Source organism: Phocoena phocoena, chromosome 19 (assembly GCF_963924675.1).
Source record: "Phocoena phocoena chromosome 19, mPhoPho1.1, whole genome shotgun sequence".
NCBI classification, from domain to species: Eukaryota; Metazoa; Chordata; class Mammalia; order Artiodactyla; family Phocoenidae; genus Phocoena; species Phocoena phocoena.
Window position 1 is genome coordinate 37,885,468 of NC_089237.1, and position 27,110 is coordinate 37,912,577.

At 42.2% G+C, this 27,110-nt stretch overlaps 1 protein-coding gene and 1 pseudogene across 1 annotated transcript in view; one reads left to right on the plus strand and one right to left on the minus strand.

The window, feature by feature from the left end:
* Positions 1 to 21,304, plus strand: part of LOC136139109 (AP-1 complex subunit beta-1-like) — a 69,171-nt gene extending 47,867 nt beyond the window's left edge. The window contains 6 exon segments of the mRNA XM_065898013.1: positions 11,813 to 11,854; positions 12,704 to 12,763; positions 12,765 to 12,860; positions 15,832 to 15,977; positions 19,011 to 19,140; positions 21,170 to 21,304. Of these exon segments, the coding sequence (XP_065754085.1) occupies positions 11,813 to 11,854; positions 12,704 to 12,763; positions 12,765 to 12,860; positions 15,832 to 15,977; positions 19,011 to 19,140; positions 21,170 to 21,304 (609 nt within the window).
* Positions 21,305 to 23,326: 2,022 nt separating this feature from the next.
* Positions 23,327 to 26,159, minus strand: LOC136139110 (glutathione-specific gamma-glutamylcyclotransferase 1-like; annotated as a pseudogene).
* Between the last annotated feature and the right edge of the window lie 951 nt (positions 26,160 to 27,110).

Here is a 27,110-nt window from a genome sequence, read left to right on the forward strand (position 1 = left end):
CCATGGCTCACGGGCCGAGCCGCTCCGCGGCATGTGGGATCTTCCCAGACCGGGGCACGAACCCGTGTCCCCTGCATCGGCAGGCGGACTCTCAACCACTGCGCCACCAGGGAAGCCCGAGATGTACTTCTTGATTGGTTCTTTTTTCCCCTTTTCCATCCACACCCCCCCACTCCACCCTGTCATACTTCCAATTTAATTAGCTTCCAGGATTCTAATACTAAAAGGCTCCAATGTCCAGAGTATCTGTGAATATGTGCCACCAGTGGAAGCCGATTAGTTACTGTTGCTGTAAAAGATAAATGAGAACTATTAAGGATGACGTTCCATCTGTGTATAGAAGGCCAGAAAAATAGCAGGTCTCATCACACGGCTCCCTGCAAATTAGATACTTAACTGTGGTGGAATTAGAGGGGCTTTTTTAGCTGAACACTTGAAAATAAGTTGTTCATCAACCTGATGACTATAAATATGCCCAACAAACTGATTTATTTCCCAGCATCAGAAATTGGAAGGCAATGCCATAGATACAAAAATATATGTTCTCAGAGATTACATAAACAAAACGACCTTACTTTCTGCTTCATACACTGGCATTTTCTCTTCTACTTTTCGAGCAGTATTATGTCTGGGATTTATGCCAGCTGGTACAGGTACATTTACTTTTGGCTGACAGAGAGCCTGAGGAGATAGGGTTACCGTCATATCTTTGTGGGTGATGCGTTTTACTAATGGAAGTCACTGCTTCCAGAGTCTATACACTGACCAAGCTCTGGACTCTAGCTAATGGTGACACAAATGAGCACTGCTTTTGTCTTCCTTGGGAATAAAAGCATTTGCTTTTCATTTTCATATCTCTAATGAATAGAGTTGACTGAATAGCTTCCTCGTGTGATATCCTGCGTTGCTATATAACCTCCTTAATAGACTCAGGAGACTGACAAATGAATATTGAAATATTCATGGAGACTCTCAGAAATCCCTTATAAACACTGAAATAGCTCATCCTATTCTGTTGACACATGAGCTACAAGTTAAATGTTACATCCTCCCCACGGTTATGCCTTACCAACCCTGCTTATTTCCCTAGTGGTTTACGACATAGTGGACTTGCTGAACCTAAGAAGACAAAGAAATTAAGTTTGAAGGATGGAGGGGAGAAAGAGGCTCTATATTTTGATGTTGACTGGCCCAGGATTCTGTCATCTTGTTTCTTAACCCACTTTAGCATGGAAGGGAAAGAAATAAGTTATTTCCATTTGGCTTTGTATCAGCTCTTGCTGGCCCTTAAAACTAGTGAGTTTTCTCCTTATATTTTACACAGCTTAATCCAGTCATGTGTCAGAATTCTGGCAAGTTTACATCAGATAGAAAAACAATTAGAACTTTGTCAGATTGTAGTAGCCCAAGTCACACATGGGCCTTTTTTCATTTTCTTTTTTTGCAAAGGATATTCTCTTTGGGGTGGAGAATAAATTGTTTTTATAATTGGATTTCTAAATATTATACATCCTCTGCTAGGTAGGCCCAGTAATGTTTCTGTGTAACTCTAAATTTTAGCTTATTCTGACTTTGGGATTTAAAATGGTATGATTGGTGCTATAGCCCCAGAAAGTGTTTACATGCAGGTTTCTTCAGCTTATTCTGTGATATAAATATGTCCCAGAAATCAAAATGAGGAGTAAAAGCCCTTCTTTTTGCTTTGGATCTGTATGTAGTTAAATATATATCACTCAGAGAACCAAGATTCCTTTTAAGAGAACATCACAAGGAAGAGGCCTAAATCTGGCTGTGTGAGAGACGAGTTTCTGTGGCAGCAGTAGTCTATGCCAGTTTTAAAATGCTCTTATTGTTCTTACGTAAATTATCTAATTTAAAGAGGAAAAGAGTTCTCAAAGTTTTCACTTAGTCTATACAGATAGTGCTGTTTCTTGAATGAATTGTTGCCTTACAGCAGTGCTTCTCAAGCTAATGTGTACATAAATCACCTGGAGATCTTGAACAAGACAGATTCTTGTTGCTCTGGGGTGAGACCTAGGAGTCTGCATTTCTAACGAACACCCAGGTCTGTGGACCACATTTTGCATAGTAAAGACATAGAGTATCTGTGATCACTGTGAACCACTTCACTTTAGTGTTTGAATAGCTGTTGGTAAACCCAGGTGCCTTGTTCTCTTGGCTTCAGTAGTAAACACACTCCTGGAAAGGGGGCTCCTGCTCTGCCTCAGATTGAGAGAGGGCAAGAAACTCTTGAAATTATTTTGTTAAAGGTCTGTCTTTCACTCTCTAGGAAGAAGAATGTTGCTGGGTGTGGTAGAATTTGACCCAGGTCCCCATTGAAAATATGGCCTGGATTAGAGTTATGTGATTGTCTGGCAAGCAGCACTCAGGTTACGTGGGTGTTCATCTCAGAACAGCTCTCAGCAGCGTTTTTGCTGCTTTTATCGCTGGTTTCTAACAGAACCTTACCCATAGAGGTCAGTGGTGTGCTGCTAGTGAAGCGTGGCAGGTACTAACCTTTTATTTCAAGCTTTGTCGTTCTCACTCTAGCTGCATAATTGGTATTTAAAAATAGATATTGTCAGCCTTTGGACCCAACCCTAGAGCAATTAAACGGAATTTCTGGGAGACAGGACCTTAGACATTGGTATTTTTTTTAAAAAATCGAAGTTATTTTAATTTCACAGCCGAGACTGAGAATATTGAGCCAAATGAAGCTCCAGATGAAGTTAGGCAGAGATGTTACAAAATTGATCTTTAAACCAAGGCAGTGATTTCCGCAGAAGAATTACATTTTGGTGAGCCTCTGGCACCTCCTACAAAACAGACCTCTCTGACTTTACCTTTGTTCTGCCTCCTACCCCTCCACACCCTCACCCCCTGACCCCAGGACATTTTCCTGTTGTGATTTGCTGTTAGGTGATCCAGCCTACCGGATATTGACCAAGAGTTGAATTTGACCGATTTAGATTTAGTTGCTCATTCCCAGGGTTCGTCTCACCCTTGCTCATGTTCCATAATTGGAGACTGAAAATTGTCTTGTATTTTGGATTATCTACCCATTTTCTGTTCCTCTGTTTTAAAACTTGATACTCACTAGAGGATAATATTACTCTTCCATTTTCACATCCTGGTGACCCTCCCATTAGATCTTGTTTGCCCTCTTTCATCATTGCACTTGTGAAGTTTTGAGATTTAGTGAATTGTGACTTTTCTAGAACTGTCATTCAGGAAATACTTATCAATTTATTTATTCATTATTATTATTTGTCACAAGCTACCTGAAGGCTCCAGCCTTCTTCCATCAATAATCATGACTCATATATAACAGCTGTGATTCTTAAACCAAAGAGAGTGAAGTAGGTATATTGCTATGATGTAAAAAAAAACACACACACACACGTGCACACCATTCCCAGGTGACTCTTAGATGGTGTTTTTTGTTGTTTGGTTTTTTGTTTGTTTGTTTTTGGAGACAGGTACCTTTGAAAATCATTGATGTAAGCAGAGCTTCAGATTTTTAAAAACGATGCTTCTTCGTCACAAAACTCAAATCAAAATGGATTTCCTACATACTCTTCACTTTCCTCCTTAGTTTTTGCTTGCCCTTTAGTGTATTCTCTTTTGCCTAAATGTAGATAGTTTCCTCCTTCTGTTAGTGTAAACTTAACTGTCACCTTGATGTGGAATGCGTTCAGGTAATGAAACTCTGATCTGTGTATAGAGCAAGATAGTATACTATTTAAATGTTATTGGGGTTTTTGTTTCTTTGTTTTAGAAGCAGTATAGGTGTCTTTTTATGCCCCTGCTACCAAATCTAAGAAACTGCTCATCTTGGGTAGTGTGACATTTCTGACGGTGGTGCAGATCCTTCTGGTTTGGTGTAGTGTGAGAGGTGACCCGGCACCCAAGTATGTAAATCTTGCATACATGTTGTAAAGATACAGCATCTGCTAATGAGTTTGACATCTCTGAGGATCACTAGAGTAATAATTGAATCTCAGTTATTTGTTGCCGTTACTTTCAGACTGTCAGCAGACTGTCAGGCCTTGGCTAAATTACGGCCTTCTGTTTATCCAAGGTGCTGTGCGTTATTCTATTTAGAAAAATGGTGCTATTGTGCATCAAGAATAGAAAGGAAGCATTATCCAGGGTGCCCTTTCTGTGTGCTGACGAAGGGTTTCCTGCCAGAGATACGTGCTTCAGTGTGCCCAGCTAGGATGGAGTAGAAGAGAGGAGAAACTGCCTTTTCCTGACTCCAGTGTATGTTTTTCAGAACCTCCTACCCTGTTTCTTACAGGTTTTTACCTTCCAGATATTTCAGCTCGTGAACTATTGTAGTAATGATTTTGAGGGTTTTTTTAGCCCGTGGGAAATCCATTGTACATACTAGTTTTGCATCTTCATATCTCTTCCTCTGGAAAAGAGTTGCTGTGATTTAAGAGCTTAAGTTTTAGAGTTGGTAGTCTTGTGAAGACAGTTTTGTAAATTGTAGCCTCATTTTGGCTGATAAATTCTTCAGTGGCTCTTGTAACCACTGTCTTTTTTATCAATGCATAGATTTAGTGAAGGCTGGCCTCAGGCAGTGTTGGGAATAATTACCAAATATTGAGTGCCTATTTCCGTGCCAGTCTCTGTGCTAGAACTTTTATAATTCCTAATCCTCAAAATAAGTCTGCAAGGTAATTGGTATTGGGTCCCATTTTACAATAAAACTGAAGGTTGCTTAGCAAGTAAGACTCAGAGTCAGGATTTTGAACCCAGACTTCTTCAAAACTTTAAAGTTTATACGCACTTTTCCACTGTCCTGTGATTCCTCCAGTTTTTTTGTTATTGCCATTTTCCAGAATAGAATTCAGTCTCACTTAACTTTGGTCCTTCTCAGACTAAGGTACAGAGTCTCTGGAGTACACAGCAGAGTACAGGGTGCATTTGAAGCTGCAGGATAAACCTGGTTCATCATCTTGCAGTGTCAGTCTTACTTGATGGTAAGGAATGTAAACACACTGTATTACAGCTTAGAATGTAAAATTGCATGAATGTTTAAGATACAACACAAGGCTTGTTTGCCCTAGGCCTCTCCATGCTATACCTCCCAGATGCCCTGTGTGTGAGTTTGGGCTAGCTTATCATTAGGAGGCACTTGAAAGTTTGAGAAAGACTTTAGAAGTTTATTCATTAATGAGGCGAGGGATTGGATACGTTTATACATCTATCTCGCAGCAAAAGGAATAAGATTGCTTTCAGGTAGAGCCACAAAATCCTGTGTTCCCATCTGTTTGGTGGTGAATTGTGATATAAAAGGCAAATAAATGATGCACAGGACATTCTTGTGCTGAAAACTGGCAATCAAAACCACTCAGACAATACATTTCCTTTCTAGAAAGATCTTTGGCCTTGGGGTGGGAACGGAGGGGGTGGGGTCACTTTTTCCCCTAATTGGTTGTATTCATATGTGTTGGCAGTGTTGATGCAGATATGGTGCTCTTAAGTCAGTTGGGGAAACAGTTTTGTCAGCCTTCTGTCCATTTTGTGATAATTTTCACCAATAAAATGATTCATTTCCAAATTGTCTCCCCAAGAAATAATACTGCCATAGTGGTGCTTATATGGAAATGCATTGACTCAGTAAATATTTGAGTGCTTATTCCTTGTCAGGCTCTATTCTATGTACTGGGAATATAGTTGTGGCGAGTCCTTACAAACATACATTCTAGTGAGGGGAGACGAATGACAAACAAGTACATAGGTAGTAATTACTGCAAAGGAAAATAAGACAGAATGCAGAGCTTCTCCTGTGAATTTTTACTGCCTTGAACATTGAGTTATATCTGACCTAAGAGACCAACAGTGGCCATTCTAAGGACTTTCTGTCACATTCTATTCCCTGTCCCATCTCAGGAAGTAATCTATTTTATCTCCCTATTTTTCCGTTGATGTAAGACGTTTTTTCCTTCAAGTTAAGGGGTCTTCTGATGACTTTGTATGATCTCAACTCATTTATGCTATTCCACATCAAGTCTGTTCTCACCATGAGTTTGTCTAATAGCTTTTGCATGGTTACAGATTCTTTTCACCAATTTGATTAGTTATATTTTGTGGTGCTTTTCTAAATAGCTTTTTGAAGATTAAATGAAAATTTGTAGCCCAAGAGCTGGAAAACCATACTTTTACCTAGAAGACAAGATAGTGTGTGCCTTCTAAAATCTGAAAGCTAATAGGAAAAACACAGACTGATGTTTCTGACACCAGTAGGATTTTGGTATAAGTTTTGTTTGTGATCGGAATCATTGTGTACTATTTTTACATCATTCTGTTTTGGCTCCTAACCAGCAGAGCTATATGACCTGAAGCATTCCTTAGACTCCTTTCAATTAAATCAGTTCTGGAAAGTGTCAAATAAAGGAGGTGATAATTCTAGACAGGAGCAAAGAAATGTGTGAGCTTAAGATCTACACCTCTAATTAAGAGAATGTCTTCAGATACTCAGCTCCAGTTTCAGAAGCAGACAGGTATATTTTAGACTGGTCAGATGGACCTCAAAGGGGCTAACCCAGAGCAGCGATTGTGAACATTTGTGGGGGGGTTTGGGGTTTTGCATTTAATTTTATTTTTACTTGTTCATTTCTTTTTGGCTGCATTGGGTCTTTGTTGCTGCGCAGGGACTTTCTGTAGTTGTGGTGAGTGGGGGCTACTCTTCGTTGTGGTACGCGCGCTTCTCACTGCGGTGGCTTCTCTTGTTGCGGAGCACGGGCTCCAGGCGTGCGGGCTTCAGTAGTTGTGGCACTTGGGCTCAGTAGTTGTAGCTCGCGGGCTGTAGAGCGCAGGCTCAGTAGTTGTGGCACACGCGCTTAGTTGCTCCGTGGCATGTGGGATCTTCCCGGACCAGGGATTGAACCCATGTCCCCTGCGTTGGCAGGCGGATTCTTAACCACTGGGCCACCAGGGAAATGCCATGTGGGGTTTTTTTTGTTGTTGTTCTTGTTTTGTTTTCGATCTGCTTGGTGGCCATGTCAAGACTTTTCCTTTTCTTGGAGTCAGGCAGACTTGGTCCCTTACAGAACCTCAGTCTGGGGTTCTTTCTCTGTACTTCTGTTTTTGTAGCATGTTGCCATTGGATGAAGGTATTTCCTTTTGGTATGCAGACTCAGCTCTCAAACTTTTGGCTCAGCCTGGTTCTGCAGCAGAGCTCATGCAACCGTGCTGAAATCCCTTTAGCCCATAAAATAAGTCCCCATGAAATCACTACTTTCCATCCAGTTAATGAACAGTGCAGCGACACATCTCCCTGGTTCAACATGAACTGAACCTGTTTCAGCACTACTTCAGGCATGATAAAGCACCTACTCTGTGGCAGTAGCGAAATGTTAATGTTATTCTTAGTGCCATTTAATGTGATTTAGATTGGGGGCTGGGGAAGCTTTACCACTAGCAGAAATTTTAGACTTGGGTATCAGCTATGGACCTGTAGGAAAATTCTGCTCAGTTTTCAGCATTTGAAGTGTTCTTTTCCTGAAATTGGCACCTCTCCTTCATCTTCCTATATCCTGATTTAGTTGGTCTGTAGCTGACATTATTTCCTTCATGGAGAAAATAGTGGCCTCATTAAGGCAGTCCTGGGATTAACGGGAAATGGACAGCTCCAAAAGACACTTAAAACGTACACAGTATTTTGACACCTAAGATTGAGATTAAAGCCATGCCTTATGCCTCTGGCACTTTTCACTCACCTCTCCCAGCTTACTGGATAATAGATATCACTGAAATTTTACGAGTCCAGTTTGACTGATTTTGTACCCTACCTGATTAGTAAGTATTACCAAACAGATGAATCTTGTCTGACTCCAGATGATATCAGCAACTGAACTGAAATGGTTAGTGGCTAGTTCAGGCCAACATGACAACGACATTGCTGTGTTTTGTTCAGCTTTCTCGCCTCCCCCCGCCCCCTCCTCGATTAATATCTGCATCAGCCTGCTTGTTGCTGTAGATAGGAGAGGCCCTCACTGGGGAATTGGCTCCCATCCTTGCTGACATCTCCCTGTTAGTTACTCTTGCCCAACACTGTGCTATCACCTGTGTCATATTTTCAGAGAGGAAGATGATAACCTCCCTTAGAAACTTTTCAGTCAAAAGAAAAGATGCTGAATAAAGTCTGAGTAAGCTATAGTTTTGCTAGTTAGAAAACATATTGAAATTGTCCTTTCCTTTTTTTCTTTGGACATAGCACAGTTATGTGAACCTTTATATTTCTGGCTACATGTCTCTAACACCCTTTGGAGTCTGTCTCTGTAAGATCAAGAGTTCTTGATTGTGGGTTGCGGCTGAGTTGTATTTGATAAGCTGAATGTAAACAAAGGAGTATCAGAATTACTTTTCAGTTTCTCTTACATGTTTTTGAATAAAATTGACAAGCAGCATGGTGGGGAGGAGCGGGGGAGAGTACATTTAGATCCTGTCCAGCTAAGATAGTATTCATATAATACTCAAGTATAATAAGAATGAAATCTAAGAAAATAAGGGCTATAAATGGGCTTTATTTCCTTTGGAAATAACACCACTAGTGAGTGCCTTTTCTCAATGCCTTTTATTTAATGTAGCATATTTGATAATACTGCCATTTCTCTTCCAGTGTGTTTTTTCTTTCTTGCCATCGAGTGCCAACAAGGTCCATAAAGAATTCCATCTCTTTCAAGCTTCAGTTGTGAGATAGGCCAGAAGGGAGGAGAGTTGCTGGGGGGAGGATGTGTAAGCCCATCAGAAAGTCATAAAACTAAATCAAAAGCAGCATCAGGACAAGTGAGACATTCTGCATCATTCCCTTCCTTAGAAAGGGTTTTTCTTGGACTTCCCTGGTGGCACAGTGGTTAAGAATCCTCCTGCCAATGTCGGGGACACAGGTTCGAGCCCTGGCCTGGGAAGATCCCACATACCGCAGAGCAGCTAAGCCCGTGCGCCACAACTACTGAGCCTGTGCTCTAGAACCGGTGAGCCACAACTACTGAAGCCCATGTGCCTAGAGCCCGTGTGCCTAGAGCCCGTGCTCTAGGAGCCCGTGCTCCACAACAAGAGAAGCCACCACAATGAGAAGCCCACACACCACAACGAAGACCCAACGCAGCCAAAAATTAATTAATGTACAAAAAATAAATAAATGGGGTTTTCTTTCTTCTTAAGTTCTAGCTTCCTTTTCAGTTCAGGAGTTAGTGCCAAAGTAATTCCTGAACATATATTCTTGTCTGATTCCAAATCATAGTTAATTCTCTAAGGCAATGGTTTTCAACCTTGTCTGTACATTAGAGTCACTAGGGCAGCTTTTTAAAATTCTGATGTCCAGGCTACAACTCAGAACAATTAAATCACTATGGCTGGGATTGAGACTCGGGCATCAGTACTTCTAAAAATCCCCCTCCTCCCCACAGTTATACACACGCAGGTGGTTTATTCCATTGTGTATCTAAGGTTGAAAACCATAGTTAATAGAACACAATTGAAGTAGTTATTAGTAATCTTAGAAAGACTGAATCTTACTCTAAGAAACCTCCAGGTTTTTGTGATGGAGGAATTGAAAACTAAAGACTTAACCATAATCAGTTTGCCTTTGCAAACTTATTTTCTTTGACTTTTTTTTTTTTAACACATATCTACCCTGTGCTCCAGTCTAATTAGACTACTCCTTCTTCTTCCTTTTTTTTTTTTTTTAAAAAAAGTATTTATTTATTTGGCTACACAGGATCTTCATTGCCGCATGCGGGATCTTCGTTGTGGCATGTGGGATCTTCGTTGCGGCATGAGGGAATCTTTTAGTTGTGGTGTGCGAGATCTTTAGTTGCGGCATGCAGACTCTTAGTTGCGGCATGCGGGATCTGGTCCCTGACCAGGGATCGAACCTGGATCCCCTGCATTGGCAGCATGGAGTCTTAGCCACTGGACCACCAGGGAAGTCCCTACTCATCCTTCTTGATCATGCTTTTATTCCTACTTCTTAACCTTTGTTCAGGCTATTTGAGAAATAACCTCCCCCATTTTTGCATTCTGTAATTTCACACTACCTTGTCTTTGAAGCTTCTTTTCATTATCCTTCAGCCTAAAGGAGGCTCTTCTATTCAGAACTTTCTTTTTTTGCTTTAGTATATTCTGTATGGTTTTTGCATTACGTGTTTTGTTTTTTTGCCAGTTTGCAAAGCCTGGATCTCGTTCATCTATTGTTTTCCCCTCATTGCCCGGCATCTTTATAGTCCTTATAGTACCTTATGTCCAGCAAATGTGAGTGTGTGTTTGAATAAAAGGAATCTCATGCTTTTCAGATGTCATGCTATGGATGTGTGTTATTCTAGAAACAGGGAGAAGGTAGGTGTGTAATATCTTTTCTATTTGCTGTCATTCTTTTCCAGTTACTCAAACTCTTGGTTGTGATGACCTTTTTATCTGTATGCCTGTGATTTCTCGCCCCACGTCCAACCAGTAAATAGTCTTCAGGAACCAGACTTTGCAAATGTTGGTTCTTTGAGGTTTGGACTGTTCTGTAGCTTAGTGCAGAACATGCTTATTCATGCCAGTTATGAAACGCCTGGGGTTTTTGTTCTGTCGTGGTGGAAATAAGTCCCATTATTTTTCAGTACGTATATTATTTTTGAGATTTTGGCAACCCAGTTTTATATATCTGTCCATTGAGAAGGTAATAAATCCCCTCTCTCAAATCCTGAAGACAAATACAGTTGTTTTTTTTTTTTAACACAACCACACAGCCTAGAGCTCTCCAAGTTTCTACGACTAAATGACAGACAATAAAGGAAACAGTGTTTTGTAAAGCAGACAAGGCATTTGGTGATTCAGAGGGGAATGTTAGATGCACAGTGAGAACTAAGGAAGTAGCAGTATAGAATCGTAGCACAAAAACATATTGTTTGCTTTCTGAACAGCACCATTAGTTGTGGGTATGTGTGTTTTATGTTTTTTCATGCTAGCTATTTTCAGCTTCAGTTCTTCTTTAATGCTTTTGTCCTGGAATTCAGGGTGAATTATATCAGAGCCCTGACGGGAAAAAGAGGCAGAAGTAAGACCATGTGGAATTATTTTCCTGTCACCTAGCTAATTGCATTAGTCTAATTCTCCAATAGTTAGCATCCTTTTAAATGATCTACTCCAGATAAATCACAGCATTTCTCCTTAGCTGTATTGACTGTGGGAGAGATTTGAAGAATTGCATGCCTTCGCATTTCCTGCCCAGATAGGATATCTTCCTAACCCAGCCGTTTGCTTTCTTAGGAGAGTTCTAAACTCTAAAAATCACTCTTGTTCAAGCTATAATTTTTGAAGCTTGAAATTGCAGCTCATTACTGGTTTGGTTCCCACTTTCTCAGTGTGGCGGCAAGTTTTGTAGTTGAAAACATATTTTAGTTTTTCTTTTTCTCCCCCCCCTTAAATTTCCTTTTAAAGAAAAAATAAAACATATTCAGAACATTACGACTTAGAGATATAGTTTCTTGGAATATGTAAACTCTTTAAATCCTGTTTGGGTTTGTGCCTATGTACCCCAGTGGAAAGATTGGATCTGAAACATCCCTGAGATGTCCCAGCTCCATCTTCTTTCCACGTTTTCTCAAAACTCCCACACACCATCACTTCCCCTACTCAGTTCCCCTAGGTTATATTTCTTTGCAATCTAGAATTTCTTTAGACTTTGGGAGTCAAGTTGAATAGCATGTATTCCCCGCAACTTGGTAGAGCAATTTACAGATTCTGTATGGGCATCTAGTATTTAGCTAAATGAACCTACCTTTCTCTCCTCTCTCTCCTTTCTCTCTTTCAGCTTGGCAGTGACCTTGGCGGGGGCATTGGAGGAAGTCTGGCAGTCAGTGCCGTCGTTTTTTTTCACCATGGGATGCACTGCCCCCTGTTTGATGCCTTTCCTATGCACACGTTCTCAGACCAGCCACTGCTGCTATCTAGCCCTGTACACCAGAACCTCTGTAGCGGTGTATGAAGAGTAGAAAGTAGCGTAGGGTTACTTGGAATCTTTGGGACCATAACACCACATGTGGTATAGGGGTCTCTTTAGGGATTGGCGCTCTGGTGTCTACAGAGTTCTTTGTCTTCCTGACATTAAAGGGCTAAAGGAAATGGAACCTCCCATCTTGATGAGAGAATACTCTTTTCTGTCGTCTAGAAAGAGCTTGAGCGTCAGCTGGACTCAGAGTGAGACTCTCCTCATACGTGAGTTAGGCGGGTGTGAGTATCCATCTCCCCCAGGAGAGTTTCCTCCTAGATATTTATGCCTAAATGGGGAAATAAGACTTGCCTGGGCCCAAGTGGAAATGGAACTGCTGTCTAAGTTGGATGCTTCTCCTTCTTTCTATAGAAACAGATTCCCCCTTCATTAGGGTACCTGTAGGCCTCTTGCACAGAATCGTGGAAGCTGAAATTGGAAACAAACAGAGAAAACTTTGGATCACTGTGTTCCTGATCCTGCTGATGACTCTCTTGATAGAACTTCTACAGAGTGTGTGTATTTTCAATGACGAAAAAATAACCATGATGATTTGAAGGACAAAGAATATACGAATTAAACGCCTAAGAATATTGTAATTATGGTGTGTTCTTATTGATTTATCAATACTACTAAAATATATAGCAACATTTCAAGGACTATTAATGAGTTCTTTCTGATCTCCCTGCTCCCCTTCCCCTTTATTCCCTGCAGGTGGGACAGTCCTTCATCCCATCATCAGTGCCTGCAACCTTTGCTCCTTCACCTACTCCTGCTGTGGTCAGCAGTGGTCAGCAGTGGTCTGAATGACCTATTTGAACTCTCCACGGGGATAGGCATGGCACCTGGTGGATATGTGGCTCCTAAGGCTGTAAGTAAAACAACACTTTCTTAGTGGATACGACCTGAATTATTTAGCATCTGACATTTGTGTTACTCTCACTGATAATAAATCCAAGGTTGGGGCTCTTTTTCTAGAGGATTTACGAGGAGGATGAAAGGCAGCCTTAAACCTAGCAATAAGAAGCACCATAGCATCCTTATTAACCATTTGTATAATTAGACTTAAAATTGGAAATACTAAGCATTTAGTATTTGTTCTCTAGTTTAGAAATATTGCCTAGCTTGTCAACACTGAAGTCAGTCTAGTGTAGATGTGATATACAGAGCAACAGTAGGAGGAAAAACACATAATAGAGAAGTAACATTTTACTTTGCATTCTTTACACTCTCCTTTTTCCATTGGTACTGCATATGGATTCTAGAGTGCCATTGCTCAGATTTGGTTTTCATGCATTTTACTACACCTTTTTAGAGTTTTGATTTAGGTTAGTGTCATTGGTGTCCCTCTAGTCTCAGCCTCACTTAATGTCATGCTCAGATTGAAATTCAAAAGGGGAAGGGGAAACTCCCTGTAAATGAAGCATATTTCGGCCCTTGGGAATAGTGCCTTCCAGGTTAAGCTAGGTTTCTTTTAATTTTGCCTTTCTGGGGAGCAGCACGCCTGGCTGCTTTCTGAATTCTCTGCCTGCTCAACCAGCTCGGTGTGGGGGATCCCTGCTGCAGATAGTAAACCAGTTGTCCTTCGCAGGAGTCTTGTCTTTGTGTACACACCCATTACATAGAGTAACCAGAAATATGATTCAAAACTGAGCTATAGTGTTTTGGCACAACTTAGTAGCTTTTGTTGTAAGGTTACTGCATTGGATATTATCCCCACAGACTTTTAATTGATTAAGAGATTATGTAACGTACTTGTTTACTAACATTACAGTAATACCTAGAAATGACAAATTTAAATAATGTAGAAAGATCAGGTGGAAAATTTAGTTTCCCTCTGTCCCCACTTCCCCATAAGTAGCCACTATTAACTTTTTCTGTGTCCTCTCAGAAGAAAAAAAGATCATGCGTATACCTGTATGTTTGTATCCTTTAAATACTGTCAGTGGGATATACTGTTTTGCACCTTGTTTTTTCTCTACCACAGTCTTTTGAATGGCTGTATCCACTTTATTGATGGTGTACCACAACGTAGTTAATCTTCCTCCTGGTGATGGACATTTAGGTTATTCATCTAGTCCTATCCCCGCCCCCTTTTTTGTTATTATGATGTTACCATGAACATTCTTGTTTATGTGTATCATGGTATATTTTTGTAAGCATATCTATAGGATAAACTTGGAATGTGCTTGATCATTTAAACATTTAAAAATAGACATTACAGGGGCTTCCCTGGTGGAGCAGTGGTTGAGAGTCCGCCTGCCGATGCAGGGGACACAGGTTCGTGCCCCGGTCTGGGGGGATCCCACATGCCGTGGAGCCGCTAGGCCCGTGAGCCATGGCCTCTGAGCCTGCGCGTCCGGAGCCTGTGCTCCGCAGTGGGAGAGGCCACAGCAGTGAGAGGCCCATGTACTGTGGAAAAAAAAAAAGAAAAAAAAACAAAGACATTACAGGGACTTCCCCGGTGGTCCAGTGGTAAAGAATTCGCCTTCCAATGCAGGGGCCATAGGTTCGATCCTTGGTTGGGGAACTAAGATCCCATATGCCACCAGGCAACTAATCCCACGCACCACAGCTACTGAGCCTGCATGCAACAACTACTGAGCCCGCGCACCTCAACTAGAGAGCCCATGTGCCACAAACTACAGAGCCCATGCGCTCTGGAGCCTGTGCTCCACAACGAGAGAGAGATCAACACACCACAACTAGACAGAAGCCCACGTGCCACAGCGAAGAGCCCGTGCAGCAACAAAAAGATCCTGCTTGCCGCAACAAAGATCCTGTGTGCTGCAACTAAGACCCAATGCAGACAAAAATAAAACAGTAAATTATTTTTTTAAAAAAAGACATTACCAGCTTACCCTCCAAAAAGGTGACATCAAATTATGTTCTCCAAAGCAGAATGTAACAGTGCCAGATTCCTTATATTCTCCTTCACTGAGTATTACTGACTTTTTGACCCTCTGATAGATGAAAAATAGTATCTTGTAGTATTAAATAGTGTCATTTTCTTCTTTTCTTTTTCTTTCTTTTCCTGTAATGTGGTTGAGTATATTCTCATGTTTACTAGCCACCCACTGACTAATGGGTACTCTGTCTTTAGGACAGTTCATGAATTCCTGTTGGTTTATATATATATATATATGTGTGTGTGTGTGTGTGTGTGTGTGTGTGTGTGTGTGTGTGTGTGTATAAACTGGTACACTCCAGGAGTATCACAGATTCTGGGGCCAGAGGTGGGTCACGAATGAATTATACAGAGAAAATAGGCATTCAAATTACTTAAACGACATCTGAATACTTACTATTTCCCAGAGACTATAACGAGAGTTAAAACTATACATAAGAAAGACATGGTCCTTGCCCTTAACACATTACTGATAAGGAATTTGGTAATGATTTTTAAAAGTCTTCAAATATTGTAAACATGCAATTTTCATTAGATCAGTTTTTTCCCCTTTTAAGCCTTTTACCGAAGCTACTAACCAAAGAAACCCCATGTTATGCTCATTGGAATTTCTCCTTTCGCCATGGCTACCCATAGACTATTTTGGGGCTTGTTTTTCTTGTTTTGTTTGTTTTTGGCTTTGGTTTTGGGTTGGGTTTTTGTTTTGTTTGGTTGGGTTTTTTTTGTTTGATTTTGGGTGGGTTCTTTTTGGTTCTTAAATAGTTGAGAATGATCTCAAAATTCAGCAAATATGACTTTATCTGGAGCGTTTTGCATTTGGCTTGGTATTTATGGTATAAAAATCACCTTAGTTGCCTAAGGAAGTGAAGTCTTAATTTCATCTTTATTCAGAAGCGTCCTGTCTGGTTTCATTGGGCTTTATACTGTGTTTCAGGTCTGGCTGCCTGCAGTAAAGGCTAAGGGCCTGGAGATTCCGGGAACATTTACTCACCGCCAAGGGCACATCTATATGGAAATGAACTTCACCAACAAAGCTCTGCAGCACGTGACAGACTTTGCAATTCAGTGTAACAAGAATAGGTAAGAAATCTGAGTTCCCCAGCTCGATCCTGACACGGCAGTGTACTTTGTGTCCAACAAGAGAGTGTTCTATTTAGCAGTGGGTAAAAACTCTCGTGTTGGCAGATGTTTGATGTAGAGTGAGTGGAGGCTGTTGCACATCTGTTCAGTGGTCAGCTTCAACACTGGAGGCCCTAGGGAATTTTGCTGGGAAAACTCATCCATATGGAATAAGAAAACTGTCTTTGCCATTATAATCATACCTTCTCTGTACTGTTCTGTAAATGAAATCACGTAGTATGGAGTCTTTTGCATTTGGTTTCTTTCACTTAGCATAACGCTTTGAGATGTTTCAGCAGTCTGTTCTGTTTTACTGAGTAGTACTCCATCGATGCTTATACGGTGATTTGTTTACACTTTCACCAGTTGGTGGAACTGGGGGTTGTTTCCAGTTTTATCTTTTATGACTAAAGCGCCTGTGAATATTCACGTACAGGTCTTTGTGTGGATATATGTTTTCATTTTTCCTGGATAAATACCTAGCAGTGGTATTGCTGGGTCATATGGTAATAAGTGTGAATGTTCCAGCTGTTCCATACTCTTACCAATGCCAGCCATGCTTGTACATGTATAGTAGTATCCCATTTTAACTTGAATTTCCCTAATGACTAGTGATATTGAGCATTCTTTTCATAATCTTATTGACCATTCTTATATCTTCTTTGGTGAAGTATCTGCTCAAATCGTTTCTTTTTAATTGATTGTCTTATTATCAAGTAATAAAGTTCTTTATATATTCTGGATACAAGTCCTTTGTCAGATATGTCTTGCAAATATTTTCTCCCAGTCTGTGGCTTGCCTTATTTTCTTAACAGTGTTTTTCAAAGAACAAGTTTTTTATTTTTTGTTTTATTTATGTATTTTTTTAAGGGAGATTGTGATTGACACATACACTGTTTTTTTTTTTTGGCCGCGTGGGGTCTTCGTTGCTGCGTGCCGGCTTTCTCTAGTTGCCGTGAGCAGAGGCTACTACTCTTCATTGAGGTGTGCGGGCTTCTCATTGCAGTGGCTTCTCTTGTCGCGGAGCACGGGCTTTAGGAGCGCGGGCTTCAGTAGTTGTGGCATGTGGGCTCAGTAGTTGTGGCTCTCAGGCTCTAGAGCGCAGGCTCAGTAGTTGTGGCTCACGGGCTTAGTTGGTCCGCAGCATGTGGGATCTTCCTGGACCAGGGATTGAACCTGTGTCACCTGCATTGGCAGGAGGATTCTTAACCACTGCACCACCAGGGAAGCCCAAGTTTTTTATTTAAATAAAGTTTACTTTACAATTTTTTCCTTTTTATGTCTTTTGCTTTTTGTGTTCTGTTTAACAAATCTTTGCCTGACCCACAGTTACAATTTTTTTTAATGTTTTTAATAGAAGTTCATAGATTTAGCTCCTACCTTTACCTTTTAGAATTCATTTTGAGGTACTTTTGGTGAGATAATATGTGTAAAGTAAGAGTCAAAGTAAACTTTTTTTCCGTAGTAAGTCTTGAAGTCAGATAGTCTAAACCCTCCTACTATGTATGTTCTTTTTCAAAAATTGTTTTGGCAATTCTAGGTCTTTTGCCTGCTGGAATTTTGCTTGAGAGTGCAGTGAATGTGCAGATCAGTTTGAGGAAGAGTTGGCATCAAACAACATTGAGTCTTCTAATCCATTAGCATAGCATATCTCCCCATTTATCTAGGTCATCCTTACTTCCCTCTGCAGTGTTTTATAGTTTTTCGTGTACAGATCTTGCACATCTTTTGTCACATTTAAGTGCTTTATAGTTTTGATGTTATAGTAAGAAGCACATTTCAGTTTTTGGTTGTTGCTAGTATATAGAAATACAACTGATTTTTGTACATTGAACTTGTATCTTGAAACTTCATTAAACTTACTTATTAGTTCTAGTAGCCTTTTTTTAGATTCCTTATGGTTTTCCACATAGATAAATAATGAGAGCAAGGGCAAAAGGGTTTTTTGACCCATAAATGTTGATACAAAATGAGTGATATGTCTACTCAAAATCATTTCTTTATTGCATTTGGGACTCTAAAGTGTAGTTTATCTACAAAAAGGAAAATGTTTCTTCTGCTAGTCTGTGACTCTTGAAATTGATACTACCTATATAAACTCAATAATTATTTTATAAATATTAACATTCCATCTTCCTTCCTGAGGCTCATTAGAACATAAATTCATTATAAATTTATATCATTAAGTTGTTTATTTGTTACACCTATGGGCCTACTTTTCCTTTCTGCTCCATCTTTTTAAAATTGTATTCTTATGTTTCTGAGACGTAAGACATGTCTGTCTTCCCTCATATGTTTTTGGGTTTTCTTGTAACTTCAGACTCAGGCTTTTCCCATCTCTTTACTATTCTTGTATTATTATTAGGCAGGCTTCTCTGAGAAGTCAAACTGGTGGGTACTCACTGCCTGCCTTAGGCGAAGAAAGTGGCCAGATTTGAGTCTACAACTTATCCTTTGGGGTGTTGTTTGGAATGTTTAAGCCAATCAACTCTGCTTTACTTAGACTGGCTCTTTCCCAATGATTGTATCCTGTGTAAGTAAATAAAGAAGAAAGAAAATGAGAGTTACCAGTAAATCATCCTCTGGTCTGATCAGGCAGGTTATCAAGCAAGTGAAATGATATCATTATACTTTACAGGATGGGTATTCTTAAGTGTTCTTTCTCCCAAAGATTATCTAAAGGAATATTGTATAAGAAAAAGATGCTTATCAAACCTGTCCCTCTAGTGGCATGATAAACATAAGAAACTTTCAGAATCAGAGCATTAGCAACCCAGTTCTGTGCTTATGAATGTTTTCTCCTTCCTCAAATCTTCTTAATGGAAAAAAGAGGTTATGTTGTAACTAGTGTTACAGCAAATTAGAATTGGGCACTTTAGTGCCTGCTATTCCTTATGTTTCCTTCAAATGGAGTAAAAAGCCATTGAAACCTAAAGACGTGACTAAATCCTGCCTCCTGATTAACCTCTGGGATTTCTTCATCCTCTCTCCTAGCTTTGGTGTCATCCCCAGCACTCCTCTGGCCATCCATACACCACTGATGCCAAACCAGAGCATTGATGTCTCCCTGCCTCTCAACACATTGGGCCCAGTCATGAAGATGGAGCCTCTGAACAACCTGCAGGTTAGACTTTTACTTCACTCAGGGGGTACAGGTTTATGTCTTGCCAATGTTGTCTGTAAAGCAACCCCTCTCTTTCTTATATTAGATTTGGTCATGGAATAGGGTTTGAAATAAATCTGTGGAGAAGACTTTTATTTTTCATTAAAAATACACACAGAAGTCACGCCTTGACACAAAGTTATTTTCTTTTTACTCAACAAACAAACGTCTCAAGGTGTTATGTACAAACTTTTTTTTTTTCTAAGACTTTCATAGGGAATTTGAATGTCACAAGAATAGATTTCAGTAGAGCTGTGTGGAGGTCATCTTTGAATACACAGCCATAAATAGTTGGGTTATCTGCATTTAAATATGATAAGTGTGTGGTAAGTGTAGCAGCATCTTAGAGGAACTCAGAACTTCATGAAGTTTATAAGAGCCTCTCCATCTTGAAAATATTGACTTTTTAGAATGCTTAAGGTCCTAGCTTAGAGTATTATTTCGTTTTCACCACTTTGAATTTCTCTTTGAAATATAAGCCTTCTGGGGTTCAAGCAACATGAAGGCAGAGAAGTAAGCATGTAAGCTGAAGCTGTAGCAACCCTCAAAGGATAAAATACAGATATAAGCCCAAGAAGTTGAGGGTTTTAATGCTCACAAGGACAGAAGAGACCGCCTTGGGCTGACCTGAGATGGGGAATTGTAACTGATCCCTGCACAAAGCTGAGAGCATGGAAGGGCAAGTCCCTCAATGAAAGGGGAACTAGAAAAAGATTTCCACAGGGGCAAGTGATGAGAGAGTTCTCTTTGACCTGGGTTCTGGGCGACCTCTTGTGAGAAATCCAGGTCCCGAATTTATACTGTGTATGTGAAGAATTCTCCAAACCAGTAAATTAATGTAAAATTGGACCAGAACTGGTGAAACCCAGGGTATCTGGCAGAAGCAAATGCAAAACGGCCTTTATGCAATGGTTTTGAACTTTAAGGCCACCAGGACTCCCATCTGAGAAGAAAATCTCTACTGAAAGTCAGCTCACAATTTAACCAAAAAAAAAACAAGAGGGAAAGGTGCACTGTGACTGACAGAAGATGCAACAAAGAGGATTGCTATCCCCTTCTATCGAGAACTTGAAATGATAGAATAGTATGAATGAGACTATAAAATATGTTTTAAATGATGAGCAAAAAATTTCAACCTTCCACTTTCCAATCAAGACAGGTGGGATGCCATTGCTCAATCTCCTGGAAATACCAGTGTGGGATACTAGTACTTATGGTGAGAGACATCAACAATAAAATTGCTTAGAGTTGAAAGTAACATTCTCCCAACAGTTTACGTACCAGTGCACCAAGCCTGCTTGCCAGTTGACTAACTACCTTGCTGCCTCAGCAGTTGACTGCTGCTTTCTCGGCAAAGGGTGTAATGATTTAGAGTGACAATGAGTGAGTCACAGTATAACTTGGCTCAGTCTAGAAGAACAAAACAAGGATTTCTGTGCAGAAGGAATTGGCTCTGTTGCTATAATGAGACTAATGTGTAAAGGGGCTTTTCCAGCACAGAAGCCTAAAAGAAACTAACTAACTCAAATGTACATCTCCTCTGTTTTCATTGAAATCTAACCTCCTGTTGGCCCACAGAGCCTCAAGCCAAATATTTGAGGACAGTCAGCATGGGTAGGAGAATGCTTTACTTTAGAATTAGGAAAGGGAATTTGGGTCACAGAAATGAGGGCAAATTTCCTACTCTTAAAACCAAAAGGAAACAGTAAATAAATAAATGTCAGTTTACTTCCCTATTTGCATTTCCATTTCACATTCAGTGAAATGAACATCCCAAATAGGAACCCTCATGAAAGAAATTGAATCTTAGTCCAAACCCCTCCCTCAAAAGTATTGTTATGATATTAGGACTAGCAAGTTTTCATTTTCACAAACGTGACATTATAAAAAACAATCTTAAAAATTTTCTAAGCAGAATGTAATAAAGCAGTTTCCATCTGTAGTCAACTATGGATTCTCCATGTTTTCCCCATGGATTCTTTTCTTGCAGGGATGTCATAATAATGGCTGTTTTCTCATTAATTGGTATTGCTCAATGGAGAAGATAAGCAAAAACTTGAAACGAGGTGAAGTTCCCCCCCCCCGCTATGAGCAGCTCTATTTAATGTCTGCTAGTGCAAGGTGAAACTAATGACTAGCTTAAAGTGGTGGGCTACTTTAGATTTCAACTTCCATTCTGCTCTTGTCCTAGTATGAGCAAAAAGAATCAGATCTTAACTTCAACAAGCTTAGACCATAAAGATCCAGATAAAGCGAGGTAAAGATTGATTGGCATTTAAATGTTATGCAAACATAATGTTTAAATTCAAGAGCTCATGCAGGAAAAATTAGTACTTTTCTAGTACTCCAGACCATAAAATCAGGAAAGAAAAAATGGGGGTTTAGGAAATGAAATTTTGAAAGCAGTGTGAGTTTTAGCTATTTTGGCTAATTTGATATCAATGTAGGACGGATAAATCAAACCTAGTCGCCAAAACTGTAATGTAACATTTAGTACAAAAACTTTTCATTAAAAACATCATCAAACTACTTATTGGCTTATAGTCTTTTTGAAACATTATTGAAAGACACTGTTCCCTCTTAAAATGTAAAATAGGTTATACCTTAGATACCTACTAGAAATTTGACCTAGAAACTTTTTTCAGCTGTACTAATAATGTTGGTTGTAAAAGCCTTTGTGAATTCAACTTATCAATATTACACAAAGTAAAGCTTAGCTTGCCCCCGTTGGGAGCTTCTCTTGAGTTTATTTATATCATATAATTATATTCCTTAAAAAGAAAAGCAAATTGATCCCCTCTATTTAAATAAAACAAAAACCTTAACAAATGTCTAAATGAATTTTCTCTGAGTTTTCTCTGACTTTGATATCCTTGTTTTTCATTTCATCTGTGTCAGTTGCTTAGAAATACTTTCCCAATATACCCCTTCAAACTTGATACCTGGCAGCTGACTGCTCCTTCAAGTCAGTGTCTGCAAAAAGACAGTAGAACGATGATATAACACGTGTTCATCCCAATCTTTGTATAGATGCTGTGGTGTTCTCACAGCTGCTTGGCCTCCTTTTTCACCAGGCTGTAAACTCTTGTGAGAACATGGATAGCACCGTTCTTTCAAATTTTAATTTTATCGGGATTATAAAACTACAACTTAGAGTCAACTAGTTCTGTAGTTAAGCTAAGAAAAACCCAGTCCCCAGCCTTCTGTCACCACTTATGGCCATCGTCTACATACATATTTCCAATCCTTCTGTTTTCCTGATAGAGCTGTCTTAGAATTTGCTTTAATCAGTGTTCATTTTTTATGTCATTATGATTATATATACTCCTCATAGCTGAGCTATATAGTGTGATTTTTTTCTCCATAAAATTTTTATAAGTAATTAGATATTTACACATTAATACCTGTCTTCTTGTTTAATTTTTTTTGTTTTAATGAGATCAGCTTATGGATTATAGTATGGGACAGACTGGGAAGGTGCCAGGACCTATAGTGATGAGCTTCCCAGGAATAGACCAACAAACAGACAGGAGTAGCCCAGACAGACAGACAGAAGGACAGGGAAACAAAGCCAAATGGGTAAGAGGCCTAGGCCCAGCCTCAGCAGCTGTGTCTGGCCTCCAGATCCAGCTCTGCCCTGGGGACCTGGGGGATGAGCACACCTGGCAGGGGCCTCAGTTCTTATAGGGCCCCCTCTCCTCACTCCCTCCTACCCTCACCAGCAGGCTGGGACCTTTGACGGGTGTTGTTTCTGGGGCTAGGGAATGGTTGATCTGGTGTCAGGGGCAGAGGGTCAAGGCTCTTGGAGGCTCCCTGGGGAGGTGGAGGCCTGGGTAGTATGGGGATAGCAGCAGCACTGGGGGGAATCTGATCAGGCAACAGGCGCCTGGGGTGGGGCACTGCTCAGCAGGGCCCCTATATCTAGGGCAGGCCCCCCACCCTGCCCACCACACCAACATGGTGCAATAAAGTTTCAAGTAGTAGTAAGTCAGTGTCAGGTAGGAGATCTGGGGGCTGGCAGGCAGGGGCTTGAGAGAGGCCCCAGTCGGCCCACCAAGTGTTCTCAGTGGGCTCCAGCTATATCAAGTCTGTCTGTGTGCACTGGAATAGGGACCTGGCCCCTGTGTCCACGTAGGGGCTCAGCCCCTCAGACCAGTGCCAAAGCCTGCTCAGTGGGGCAGAAGCAGGGCAGCATGGTGCCTACAGCATCCATGATGGCTGCCAGGTGCTCGTCCTGTGCCTGGGGCCCACAGAGCTGCCTGAAGTCTGCCAGGCGCAGCAAGTACTCAAGGCTGTGGCCAGAGAAGCCTCGGCAGGCCAGGATCTGCATAGCGATGGCCTCCTCAGGCGCAGGGCCCAGGTAACCAGGGTTCTGCGGGGTGGCCACGTAGGCCAGTGCCTTGAGTGGTTGGTCAGGGGCATCTTGAGGGCAGAAGGTGACCTCCTTGGTATCATAGCTACCAAGCACTGCCTCCCACACGTTCCAAGTACTTCAGGGCCTCATTGACCTGCTCACCTTGCACCTGGTGCGCCACACCGCAGGTGCAGCCCTCACGATCTTCAGGGAGGGTCACCACACGACCAGGCATCTTGTCACTGCCCCGATGGAAGGTGTCTCCCTGTCAGAGGCGGCCGCTGTAGTGGTGCACGAAGCTCACACGGCTGTCGCGGTAGGCGAAGTCAGGCCTCCACACCAGGGAGCCCTACCCGGAAATCCACAGCGCTTGGGGGCCGCCGTCGTCCTGGGGGTGGGGTGTTCTGGGCTGCCAACTCCTGCTTCATGGTGCTGGCCACAGGACGGGCCCAGGCCGCCTCCAGGGCTGGTCTCTGGTGCGGGCACGGCAGGACCGACAGACGTACCCACTTGGCCTGGCACTGCTTGGCTGCTCCTGTTTAATTTTTTGTGTTAACTGTAATTCATTCCCAAATTGCAGTGAGATCAGACCCTTCAAGATAGTCTTAATAGGTTTCACTTTCTTATAGTCTCCTTTTGGAGTCTTTTGACTGTGTCAGTCTGAACTGACTTCCTTCAACCCCTGGAACTGTCATCCTGGGATCTCCCTTCATAATAGCCCTGGGGATTCATTCCCTTCGCCTGTCTGGTATGTTGGATCTCCTATTGTATTTTTCTTTCCTTGGTTTACTCCTTCATTTTGATGAAAAACATCCTCTAGTAGCTTCCTAAGAATAAGTATGTAGAGAATAAAGTTTTTGAGACTTCACATGTTGTAAAATGTCTTTTTTATCTTCACACTTGTCTGATGATTTCTGTATATCATTCTAGGTTAGGAAAATAATTTGCTTCCTAGTCTGAAGCCCTTCTGATTGTTGATCCTTTTCTGTGCCATGTTCTTTCTCAGTGAAAGCTTGTACGATCCTTTATCCTCCATGTTCTGAAGTTTCACAGTGATGTGCCTTGGTGTGTGTGTCTCTTTCACCCATTTTACTAGGTACTTTTTGGGCTCTTTCAATGTAGAAACTTGTATCCTTCAGTTTGGGGAGTTTTTCTTTTTTATACATCTACCTTCATTTCCTCTCTCTCTCTTATTGGAAGTCTTGGTATTTGAATGTTGACTCTCCTGGACCGATCTCCTTTTTTTTTTTTTTTTTGTCCTATTTTCCATCTCTTTCTCCTTTTGCTCTACTTTCTAAAAACATTTTATGAAAATTTTTTAACTCTACAAAAGTAAACAAAGTAGTGTAATGAGTCCCTGTGTGCCCATCATTTGGCTTCAATAATTATCAGCCCATAGTTAATATTGTTTCATCTATACCCCTGTCCACAGCATATTGTTTTGACCTGAATCTTAGACATTTATTTCATCTGTAAATATTTCAATATATATGTTTAAAACAGATGGTGTCTTATTAAAAACATAACCACAATAAGTATGTGCACATTAAAAACTTAAGAATTCGTTAACATCAAATATCCAGTCAGTTCTCAAGTTTTCAGTTATCTCCGTATCTTAAACTTTGTTTTTATTATTACTGTTTGTTTGAATCAGTAAAGTGCACATATTATGATGGGTTGATATCTCATAAGGCTTCTTAGCTACACTGTTCAGTATGATAGCCACTAGCCACTTATGGCTATATAAATTGAAATTAAAATAAAAAATTCATTTCCTCAGTTGCATCAGCCACATTTCAAATGTTCACATGGCTGGTGGTTACTAGATTGGGCAGTGCAGAAGTAGAACATTTCCATCATTACAGAAAGTTCTGTTGGACAGTGCTGATCTATGGTTTGTTGTGGAGCATGGGCTCTAGGCGCACGGGCTTCAGTAGTTGCGGCATGCAGACTCAGTAGTTGTGGTTTGCAGGCTCTAGAGCACAGGCTCAGTAGTTGCTCCTCAGCATGTGGGATCTTCCTGGAGCAGGGATTGAACCTGTGTCCCCTGCGTTGGCAGGTGGATTGTTTTTCACTGCGCCAGCAGGGAAGTCCCAGGAATATGTTTGTTAATAGCGACGGCCCTGCTTGAATAACCACACACAAGCAGTAGGTAAGAATTCTGTATTCTGAGGGACTTCCCTGACAGTCCAGTGGTTAAGACTGTGCGCAGGGGCTGCGGGTTCGAAGCCTGGTCGGGGAACTAAGGTCCCACATGCTGTGTGGCTCTGTCTCAGCAGCGGGCCACGTTGCTCCGCCTTCCCCGGGGGAACCTGCACAAACCTTGAACTTTTCCGGGGTTCAGAGTCTCCGATGTCTCCTCCTTCCCGCCGCCCCCGCCCTGCCCCCGGATGCCCGATGTCTCGGTGCAGCCGGGCATCTGCTCGCTCTCTGGCGCGCTCTCTCTCTCGGAGTCAGTTTGGGTGAGCAGAGCACCGCGCCTGCCTGGGCTGCGGGTGGCGAGACCCCGGCGCCACGCCAGGGGCCGGGGCACCGGGCGCCCGCGCAGCCCGCGGCCAGGAGGCGGCAGCTGGTGCCTACGGGGCCGAGTGGAGAGGAGGTGCCAGCAGGGGGGCCGGCTCCCCATGGACGAGTGTGAGGGGAGAAGAAGAATCAAGGAGCAAAAAGGAAGAGGCGGTGGGGGGAGCCACAGTTGCACGAAGACGCCACCGCCGCCTCCTCGGCGATCACACTGGCTGCTCCACCGTAAATGACTCGAGAGAAACACACACACTTGCGCTCGCCCGCCTTCCTTCCTCTTCCGGGAGTCAGCGCCCACCGTGGCAGTAGCGGGCGCGGAGCCTGGCGCGCTCGCTCCCTTCCCCTCCCCTCCCCGATTCCCCGTGGTCACGTGGCCCCTGAGCGCGCGGCCCACGACTCGCGCGCCACGGAGACGCCCCCCCAACCCCTGCCTCGCGCCCCAGCTTCCCCTCCCCTGTCCACGTGTCCATTCCGCATTCCCAGCCTGGGAGCGCGCGCGTCTCTTTAACGAGACTTGGGCAAGGGCCGACCTCACGATTCCGCTAACCCCTGTTTCATGTTTTATTTTTCCTCCCCAGAGCAGGCTAGCGCTGGGGCCCCAGTGGGGCCGGCCGGCTGCGGCGGCCACATTCCCCCCCCCCCCGCCCCAGGAAGACGACACCGCAGCCACTGTTGTCCCTTTTCAAAGGATGCTCTCTCCTCGCCGGGCGCCAGAGGTGTTTTACGGCCTCTCGGACAGAGGCGCGCATAGAGGGTACCCCATCCCCACCCCCAGAGTCTGCGTGGGGCTCTTCGGAGCCCTGGGTGGGAATCAGCCGAGCTGTCGCGCCCAGCCCCTCTCGGGCCGCGCCGGAGCTCGCCAGCTCAGCTCCGTTTGAGGATGGGTCCGGGACGCACGCAGCTCCTGAAAAATCTGTCCGCTGCTGGGGGTGGAGGGACACGAAGAGAAGAGGACATGCCTTCCTACAAGTTGTTTTGCCAGCCTTTAAAGGGACATGGGTGTGGGGCTGGGGAACTGTCTTCTTGCACACTCACCCAGGCACCTGCCGAGGGGGAG